Raw genomic sequence first — 10,838 nt, 5'->3', positions numbered from 1 at the left:
CCGCTCTTCACTGCGTCCTTATACACGGTCTCGCTTCTCCTGCAAGCTCACTGGTGTCTCATTCCCAGTCTCTATTTCTGGCTCTTCCTCCAGAAGCCCAGCTCCAAGCACTGGTTTCTCTCCAGACCCAGAGCAGGCGGGCTTTCCGATCTGCTCTCACACACCCAGCCCCGCTCCGGGGTCTCGCAGCTTGAGTACCACGAAACACTTAAGATCCCCATTCCTAGCCCTGGTCCCCATCTCTCCTCTGAGCCCGACCCACGTCCAACTGTCTACGTGGCCTCTGTAGTGTCACACCTCGCATCTCCGACGGACGCAAACTAAGCCCACGTTTCTTTCCAGTCTTTCCCATGTGAGAACCGCCGTCCCCGCTGCTCAGACCGGAGCTCTAAGGACCACCACAGCTTTGTCTCCCTTCCTCAACCCCACATCTAACTTATTAGACAGCCATGGCAAGTCTGCCTCTATTTTATTTATTTTTTTTTTGCCATAGGGTGTGTACTCTTGCCAGAGAGAGACAGAGAGGGAAAGTGAGAAATTATCCCCAGGGGGATGGCCATGCTGCTACCCTTTCTGCTCCATTCTCTCCTCAGGATTTTGGGCACATGAACAGGGTGTGTTTTTCAAGCTGCCAGGTCCAAGACTAGAACTGCAAGCTGGCCATGTGGGATCCAGCACCTTAACTACTACGCCACCTGCTGCCCCTCCCAGCCTACATTTTAATCCTCCCTCAGGCCAGACCACTGCTCTCTCTGACCACTGGCCAGCCTCTAGACGGTCTTCCCACCTCTACTCTGCCCTCTGCCCATCCCTTCTTGTGAAACAGCCGGAGGGGTCCTCCACACATGTCAGCTGGAGCCTGTCACCTGTCCCAACTCCCTCTAAGGCTGACCGCCGGACTTAGGGTATAATCCAGACTCTACCGCGACTCACAAGTTCCTGCCTGATGCAGCCTGCATTATCCTACCAACCTCATCCCTTGTGTTCCAGCCTTCTGTCACTTCGAAAGGTCAAGTCCCGTATTCCTAGGGCTGCCCCCTCTGTACGGAGCCTTCTCTTCCAGCTCTGCACAGCGGCTCGTGCGCGTCCTCTAGGCCTCTTTCTCGGAACAGCTTTCCCAGTACACATCAATGCCTCGTCTAAGATTCCCTCCACCCCCATCCTCCCTGCCTCAATGTATTTTATGTATGATCACTAATACCCACACACACACACACGCACGCACACACACACGCACACACTTATTTATTTATTTATTTTCATTTGCTATAGGGGGTGTGTGCTCACGAGAGAGAGAGAGAGAGAGAATGAGAAAGCATCCCCCAGAGAGGGTGACCACGCTGCAATCCCTGGCACACCTGCACACATGCCCAGTGTGTTTTTCAAGCTACCAGGTCCAGGATTCAAACTACACAGTTGGTCATGTGGGATCCAGCTACCTTAACCATCACACCACCTGGCTGGCCCTGTGCTCACTAATATTTATCACGATTTGTAATTATTTAACTTCCCCCACACACAACGAGTTCCAGGAGGAGAAAGAACGTGTGAACTCCATGTGGAAGACGAGCTTGATACATATCAGCTGAATCAAAGAATGAGCATCCCTACTTCTCATCAGTAACTGCGTCTGTATAGAAAACTGCTCTACTGGGGCTGGCAGGTGACATGGATGAGGCGCTGGAATCCCATACATGGCTGACTGCAGTTTGAATCCTGGACCCAGTGACTTGCTTTCTCATTTTCCCTCTCTCTGTCTCTCTGTGTCTCTGTTCAAATTAAAATAGTAATAATAAATAAAACTAAAATTAAACAAATGAGGTGCCGGCAGGTGGCATGGTGATTAAGGGTGCTGGACTCCCACATGGCTGACTGTGGTTCAAGTCCCAGACCTGGCGGACTGCAGTTTGAATCCTGGACCCAGTGACTTGCTTTCTCATTTTCCCTCTCTCTGTCTCTCTGTGTCTCTGTTCAAATTAAAATAGTAATAATAAATAAAACTAAAATTAAACAAATGAATTACTTTAAAATAAATAAAATAAAACTGCTCTATTATAACAGAAGCATAAGCTTATGAAATGCAAGGGTTTTCGAAAGCTTGGAATAGATTCAAAGTGCATCAGAAATTTCTGCTTATGCACAAGAAGCTAAAACTTCACTCCGGCCTGTTGCTGTGGACAACTGTCAAGACAGTCACAGGAGAAGAAAAGAAATCGGACTCACCTATTCCCTTGTGAGGGTCAGGAGGGCAGGAGACAAACTTCAGCACTTCAGCTCGCTTCTCTCTCAGCCCCCAGCGATAGAGGATTTCTCCGTAGCATTTCTTAAAGTCATCAAATTGCTGAGTATTGGCGGGGTCCAGAAGCCTGGACAAAATTCCAAAGATTTCCGGTCGGTTTCTCTAAGAAAAAAGTCTCAATACGAAATGGCACTCAATATAGCTTGTTTAAAGCTAGCTCTGACGATGGGGCCAGCAGGTGGCATAGTGGTGGAGGCACTGGACTCCCACGTGGTTGACCGCAGTTTGAATCCCGGACCCGGTGGCTTGAAACTAATACCAGGTGCGTGTGCAGGTGTTCCCAAAATCTCGAGAGGAGGGACTTGGTGTGGCCAACACCCCTCAGGGGTCATGTCTTGCTTTCTGTCTCTCTGGTGAGTGCACATGTCACACAGCAAAATAAATAAATAAATAAATAAAACTCTCCCAAAACAAAAGCTAGGTCTGATTCTAGAGAATCGAGAATTCTGGGGTTGCAGCTTTCACCTGGAAGGTGGTTACTGTTTACTTATTTATTTTGTTATTAGTTTTATTTACTCGTTCCATGAGAGCAAGACAGACAGACAGACAGCACTCCTGACAAGGTCCTGACGCTGCGGCCCACCTCCAGCCTCGGCCAGCCCCGGGTCACAGGGACGCGTTTGCCCAGTGTACTCAGGAGGTGCCTGGATGCGAACCCGGACCCTCCCATGACCTCTGTGAGGTCAGCCCCTCAGAGCACCACGTTTTACACCCACGCTACCATCTGGCACCGTCACCTTTTATTCTTGTCATGCTGGTCACGCTCTCGCTCCCGAGGGTCACTGTAGGTCAGACTGCCAAAGCGGAGCTCTTCTGGGGAAGACTCTCCCCAAGGGGAAGACAGGTGCTCTGTGTCTCTACCTGCTGAAGAAAACCGAGCGGGAAAGGAAGACGGCCATCAGAAAAGGCAGGGGGACTAGCTAAGAGCTCCTGTGTGGTGCGTGTCCAGTGGAAGCTCTGGAAGAAAAGGAAGTGAAGCTGAAGATTCTGAGGCTCTAACTACACAGAGCTCTTCTGAGCCTTATACACTTTGTCTGGGTATTTATTATTAAGGGAACCTGGTAATTAAGAATCCACATGATGAGGGCCAGCAGATGGCATAGCAGTTACATTGCTGGACTCCTGCATGGCTGACCATGGTGTGAGTCCCAGACCTGGTGGCTTGAAAATCATGCTGGGCGTGTGTGCGTGCGTGCCCAAGATCCTGGGAGGAGAATGGAGGAGAAGGGACTGCAGCATCCCCACCCCCCGGGGGATCTTTTCTCACTTTCTCTCTCACTGTCTGTCTCTCTGGCAAGCACATGTGCTTTAAGGCAAAAACCTCTCAAAAACAAAAACAATACATACATGATGATTAAGCAAAGTGTGGTACAGTGATATATCAGAATGTTATGCAGTCATTATTTATGAAGGCTCTCCATCATGAGAAAAAATGGTCAGAATAAAATTAAAAACAGAACACAAAAATCATGTATGTGGAAACGACCATTATCACACACATACAGACATGCACACACAGAGAGATTAGAAGAAAATATTCTGGAATGCTAATGAATATTTTTCCTAAGTGGGAGATCAATGATTTTTTTTTCTTTTTTTTTTTTTTGAGAGAGATTTTTGCTTTAGGGCGTGTGCGCTTCCTGAAAGACAGAGAGATACAGAGAGACAGAAACTGAGAAATCACCCCCTAGGGGAATGACCGTGTCATAATCCCTTCTCCTCCGTTCTCCTCTCGGGATTTTGAGCACACAGGCACACACACCTAGCATGAGTTTAACCCACTAGGTCCAGGACCTGAACTGTAGTCGCTGGGAGTCCAGTGACATAACGTTTATCTGCTGGTCCCGAATGATTACTGTTTTCTTCTCTAGTACTTTTGTTTGCTTTTCTTCACTCAACATGTACCCTGTTTTTTAGAGATTTTTGCTACAGGGCATGTGCGATTGCCAGAGAGACAGAAAGTGAGAACTCACCCTCAAGGGGGTGGCCGTGCAGCAATCCCTTCTCCATTTTCCTCTCGGGATTTTGGACACACACACAGGCACCCACCGTGACTCTTAAGCCAGTCCAGGACCCGACCTGCATCCAGCCATGTGGGAGTCCAGTGCCTTAGCCACTGCGCCACCTGCTGGCCCCCACGCACTACTTTTATAATCAAGAAAATTAAGATTACTTTTAAAAATTTTTTTTTGGGGGGAAGATTTCTGCCATAGAGTGTGTGAGCTCACCAGAGAGACAGAGAGAGACAGAGACAGAAAGCAAGAATCACCCCCCGGGGGAATGACCATGCCACAATCCCTTCTCCACCAGTTTCCTCAGAGGACCTTGGGCACACACGCACATGCGCCTGGCGTGAGTTTTGAAGCCACTGAGTCCGGGACTCAGACTGCAGTCAACCATCTAGGAATCCAGCAACCTGACCATATGCTATCTGCCCTGACCCCATTTAAAAAGAAATTTTAAAAAGTCAGAAGATAGCAACACATCTACTTATTAAACAGGCCTCAATGCCCAGCTGAGGTTGGGCCCAGTTTTCTTCCTCTACGTTCAAAGGGGTCATGAAAAGAGGTTGAGGACAGGAAGAGGCAGATGGCCAAGGAGGGAGCACGGGAAGGAGAAGGGGCAGGGTGAGGTTTTGGGGGTGACCAGTGGGAAGTCCCACTGTTGGTTTCTCAAGGTTACAAAATGAAAAGCAACCCGGCAAAACACAGGGACCTCCTGGAGAGTGTGGCCTGCTCCACACGCAGGGGAGTGGCCTGCTCCACACGCCAGGCCAGGCCTTGCTGGCCACGGCATTTCTTTCATACTAAAACGAAAGAAAGCTGAGGAACAAGGGAAAACACGGGCGACATCCATCAACTGAAGACAGCCCGCACCCTGGCGGGCCACCTCGTTCCACACCAACCTATGTTCCAGCTGCCAGTGTTGAGCCCTGGGTCCGACATACTGGAGCAGGAACCAGAGGACGTGAAGCTGGGCTGCAGATGGAGAGGAGCACAGACAGCTGCCGTCAGAACACTGCTCCACATGGAAGTTTACAGTGAAGAGAGACTAGACACAAACCAGAACCCGGCAAACTTACGTATCGACTGTGGGATACCAAAAGGTTAGAAGAACGGTTAGGAAAAGGCCCAAAGGGATTTGGCATTCCCTGCGGTCGAGACTGAGCTTCGAACACGCTGCAGAGCATAGCCAATGTCTGAACATCTCGCAGCTGGCAATAGTGAGCCAATCTGAAGAAGAGGGTGAGAGGAGGGAAAACGTATCAAGAGAAGAGCAGAGGAAGGGAAACTCACGGTGGTTATCATCACAGGTAGAGGGTGGGTGGGTTCTTAATGCTGCCTCCAACACCCCCATCAGTAACAGGGCCTTTCTACAGACCCAGTGGTTTGATCTACTTTGGGTTTGGCTCAATACGTTTTGGAATAACAGGTATCGAAGTACGTAAACGCCCAAGATAACCAATCTGAAAGCTTCTGGTTGGCGTCCAGGCATGGGCTCACACATCACGGCAGCTTCTTCGAAAGTAAAGCTGGCTAACAACACCTGAGTGAGGCACATGCTCCCTGGGTCTGCCAGCTCCAAGGAAGAACCATGCTGCTTTTTGGGGGGTTTCTATATACATCATTTGCGTGACTCAAAGCTGTCACGGTACTCAGAGAACACTATCACAAGGGGATGGGGAGCAGGCCACGGACCCTGGAGGTGGAATTATAAAGGCAAGCTATTGAATAAAAAAAAAGGAATATTTTTACTTTTTAGGTATTCATATGCCCTTTGTCCTTTCAGCACCATAATGGTACAGTGTGAGGTAGGGATCAGGGGGTACTTCATGATGGGATAATATAATACTTTCCCACCATGATAATCTCTTTAGTGTGTTCATACTTGCCAACTTATTTGTGCCTTATATGAAGCTGGTAGGACAAGCATCATCATCCTTGCTCTAATGATGAGACAACAGAAGCATGAGCCTGGGCTCTGGCCTTAACCATCAAGTACGGGGCCTGCAGGTGGCCTGGTGGTTAAAGGTGTTGGATTCCCACGTGGCCACTCGTGGTTTGAGGGCTGGACCTGGCAGATTGCTTTCTCACTTTCCCTTTCTCTTTCTCTCTTTGTCTCTCTCTCTCTCTGGCCAAATTAACAAAATAATAACAAACAGAATTAAATACATAAATAATTCTTAAAAACAAACAAACAAAAACAAGCACGTTTCAGTGAACTTGAACCTGGACAGGAAGCATATTCCTCTGCCTAGGCTCCAGAGAGTCAAGTGGTTTCACCTGGTGGTTAATTATTCCGTTCATTTTAATTCCAGCTTGCACACTTCAGTGCAATCAACTGAACCCAAATGCTATGTTTTCATGAATTGCTTAATAGGGTGAAAGTGGCATGGCCTTTGGGGAGCATGAACTCCAACACTAAGTTCTCTAATCTGTTCTCAGGGGCAAAACCCTACCACACCCAAGAAGAAAGTTACCATCTCAAGAGTTCAAATTCCTGTTTTCCTGATGTGACTTTTGGCCTAAAACATGAATCTTTAAAAGACACGTGAGTCTCAAGAGTCTCAAAGCATGGTTATAAATCACAAATACTGTACTATAAGAAGTTAGTTGTGGGGACCAGCAGTTAGCGTAATGGCTATGTTGCCGGACTCCCACGTAGCTTACCGAGGTTCGCATGCTGGACCCAGTGGCTTAAACCCATACTGGGCATGTGTGCGTGCATGCCCAAGATCCCGAGAGGAGAATGGAGGAGAAGGGATTGTGGTGTGGCCATCGCCCGGGGGGATGATTTCTCACTTTCTATCTCTCTGTCTCTCTGTTTTTCTGGCAAGCACATGCACCCTATAGCAAAAACTTCTCCAAAAAAGAAGAAAAAAAAAAGTTAGTTGTGCACAGAACTCATTTCATCAATGAAGGTAAGATCCCACCTCTTCCTCTTCTTCAGGACTCTCCACCTTTCTCTCAGCCAATAGCATTTAACTTGTTTATAGACCTAACGCTGACAGCACTCATTCCTCACTTTTAACTCTCAAAACCTACAGAGAGTCCAGCAGCTGCCGCCCAAATGGATGTCGAGCCCAGGGTGTCTCCAAATCTGGGTCAGACTTCGGACCAAGACAAAGGTCTGTAGCTACCGTGGCCAGCGACCAAACCTGCACAGATAAAGAGAAACACTCAGACTCCAGCTGCTGAGGATGGGAACAGAAGCACGAGGGAGCCCCACCCGCCCTCCAAACCGGCCTTGCCACTCAGAGGTGGAGAAGCTAGGGGCCTATTAAAATGCAGGCTTTCAGGCCCCTTCGCACCTACTGAATCAGAATTCGCATTTTAACCAGCTCCTCAGGGACCTCTTGTGCAATGTGAAGTGTGAGAAACACTAGCCTTACGAACTCTCATTAGGGGCCAGATGGGGATCTTGGTAGAACAGGACACTCTGCAGGGCAAGCCCACATGGGAAGGTGGCTGGTTTGGGTCTGCAGACCTTCCTGCATACACAGGGCACATGTGTGCTCGCCACTGGGCTGGCTGAGGCTGGAGGTGGATGGGAGGTTCAAAGGGCTCTCTCTCTCTCTCTCTCTCTCTCTCTCGTTCATGGAAGAATTAAATTTATTAGAAAACTAAACAAATCACAGGCCAGATGGGGGTGGATAATAGGATCAAGACCCTTAGGGGGCTGCCTGTCTCCCTGTCTCTTTCTCTCCCTCTCTTGCTCACACAAGAAATAAAAGAATTTAAAAGACTTCATAGTAATATTAACCATAATTTCGACAGGCCATCTATTTAACTCCTAACTCATATAACTTTTTCTACTGCTCTATTAAAGAACTAGATTGGCTTGGAGGAAAAAAAAAAAGCACCCTAATATATAATGTTTAAGATCTGTGCTTCTTCACTTAATAACAAAAAAACTTCGCTGCCTTCAATATGAAAGTTTCAGTTTACTCTCTGAAGCTAAAGAAAAGAAGGCTCAGACAAAATGGACTTGTTTCTTTGTGTTGACACCAAATCTGAATACCTCCAAACTAGAACTCTCGTGAGGCATGGAGCCTTCAAGCTGAAAGTGATACCCGCTAGGTGTCTAATACACCCACGGCGCAAGCCAAATCCATCCTGTTAGACCAACACGCCCGCTGGCAATACCTTTAAACACCAAATCCTGCTTGGGGGACATCTTTCTTAGTAGCCACACAACACTCTACGCCTGCTAACCAGAAAACTATACCAGACTCTGAGAAGCTTGAAAAGAAGTTGAGGACTTAGAATCTGTGAGTTTATAATACAAGAGAGAAGAAACAAGTAAAAATGCTGAAAAACAGGAAGAGAACAACAGACATGCATGCAAAATCAACTAAATTATGTGGCACCAACATACTTTAAAAATACGCAGAAGTGGGGACCAGCAGGTGGCATTACCACATTACCAACCACAGTTCGAATCCCAGACCTGGTGGCTCACTCTCTCACTCCTTCCCCGCCTCCCGTCTCTCTCTTTTGTCAAATTAAAATAAATGAATGAATAAATAAAATTAAGTAAATAATTCTTTTTAAAAATACACACAGAAGTATTGTTTAAAGAAGAAACTTGAACTTTCCACTCATCTCTACAATTATCAATCCGTAAAATTAAGTAAATAATTCTTTTTAAAAATATACACAGAAGTACTGTTTAAAGAAGAAACTTGAACTTTCCATTCATCTCTACAATTATCAATCCGCCTAACAGGTAGCTAAAAGAAGTGAATGATGTTCTGGGATAGGATAGGATAGGATAGGATGTTTCGTACCCTAGCCAACAACTTACACATGTTATTTCCTGATTTGATAATACACATCTTTTTTTATTTCCAAAGAATTATTTTATTTTAACTTTATTTATTATTATTATTTTCCAATTTGACCAGAGAGAGACAGGGAGAGAGAGAGGGAGAGTGAGAAAGGAAGACACCAGGTCTGAGACTTGAACCATTGTTGGCCATGTGGGAGTACAGCGCCTTTAACCACTGTACCACCTGCCGGCCCCAATACACATCTTCTTTTCTTTTTCTTTTTAAGAATTATTTTATTTTAACTTTATTTATTATTATTATTTTCCAATTTGACCAGAGAGGGACAGAGCGAGAGAGGGAGAGAGAGAGAAAATGAGAAATCAAGCTGCCAGATCCAGGACTCAAACCACGGTCGGCCATGTGGGCGTTCCGGCGTCCTTAACCACCATGCCACCTGTTGCCCCTGATAATATACATTTTCTAAATGCCTTCAACAGAAATAGTGACACTTGCATTTATTTCTGCAACTCTTTCCAAACCAGTAACTCTATCTTCTTCAACAAGGATATAAAGGGTAACAAAGGGAGGAGGCAGTTCTACACCTGGTAGTTAAAGCAGCTGGATCCTCCATGGCCAACCATGTGGTTCAAGTTGCAGGCCTGGTGGCTGGAAAAACATGCTGGCACGTGTGTGTATGTGCCCAAATTCCTTAACGTACAGAGCAGGGGAGACGAGATTACGGCATGGCTACACTCCACGGGCAGTGCTTTCTCTGCTCCCCTTCTCTGTCTCTTCGCTGTGTGCATGTGCCCTCTGATAATATGGGAGAAAAAAAAACAGAGAGAGAAAGAGGAAATGAGCCATATGCTTTGATACACCCATATGTTCCTGCAAAGATGAAGAAAATTTAAATCTTTTTAAGATTAAGTCTTATTGGGGCCAGCAAGTGACATGGTAGTTAAGGCACTGAACTCCCACATGGCCGACCATGGTTTGAGTCCCAGACCTGGTGGCTTCCTTTCTCACTTTCCCTTTCTCTCTCTCTGTTTCTCTCTGAAAAAATCAATAATATCAAATAAGATTAAATAAATGATCCTTTCTAAAAAGATTAAATCTTACTTAAAAATTGAACACCTCTATGTAAAGGAACACTTCGGTATAACTTTCATAAAATGAGTCATTATTTAAAGTTGGGGGGAATAAAAAGAATTGAAGGTGCAAATGGCCAAGACACCGATACCTAAGTTCAAGCAAGGAACAATCACACGGTACTGGAATAGAGAGAAGTAAGAAAAAAGTACTCGGGAAATGCTTAAGGGCCTTCCTTACTGAGTACGAAAAGCATCAGTAAGAAAAACACCCAGGGGATTCGGAAGGCTGCTCTGGTCCTGGAGAGTGGCAAAGAAAATGGGAAAAGAATGAACAACAGGAGGCATGCCTTGGAGGTGTCACGAAGTCACCACCATGAAGTGAAAGCAACCGGATCTCCACCTAAAGGGATCCACAGTACCTGGACGAGGTCCTTTCTTCCAACGAGCAAGGCAGACGTGGCGTTCTTCTGACATGTGTCCTGGATATCATTCACGTTCAGTCTGAAAGGTTGAAAAACGATGAGCACTTCCTAAGGGAACTTCCTAAATCAATTACTCCAGGCTTAACAAACAGACGAGAAACTGCATCTTTGGTTGTCACTCAAAACGCTTTAGTCTGGGCTGGCCTGGAGCCTCCTTTCTGTCTGCACGGGAGGAGAAATACACTTCACTAGAG

General features: G+C 46.5%; 1 protein-coding gene across 3 annotated transcripts in view; it reads right to left on the bottom strand.

The window, feature by feature from the left end:
• Positions 1-10,838, bottom strand: part of WDR59 (WD repeat domain 59) — a gene marked incomplete at its 3' end in the record, with an annotated part of 95,421 nt that overhangs the window by 8,231 nt on the left and 76,352 nt on the right. For 2 of the 3 annotated variants that reach the window (XM_006152639.2, XM_014589403.1), the window contains 6 exon segments: positions 2,224-2,366; positions 3,037-3,163; positions 5,205-5,277; positions 5,382-5,532; positions 7,345-7,457; positions 10,582-10,663. In XM_006152639.2, the coding sequence (XP_006152701.2) occupies positions 2,224-2,366; positions 3,037-3,163; positions 5,205-5,277; positions 5,382-5,532; positions 7,345-7,457; positions 10,582-10,663 (689 nt within the window). 3 annotated transcript variants of the gene reach the window in all.

The sequence above is a fragment of the Tupaia chinensis genome, unplaced genomic scaffold (assembly GCF_000334495.1).
Source record: "Tupaia chinensis unplaced genomic scaffold, TupChi_1.0 Scaffold000355_1, whole genome shotgun sequence".
NCBI classification, from domain to species: Eukaryota; Metazoa; Chordata; class Mammalia; order Scandentia; family Tupaiidae; genus Tupaia; species Tupaia belangeri.
Note: the sequence above shows the minus strand (reverse complement) of the source record. Positions and strands in the feature narration are given on the sequence as shown.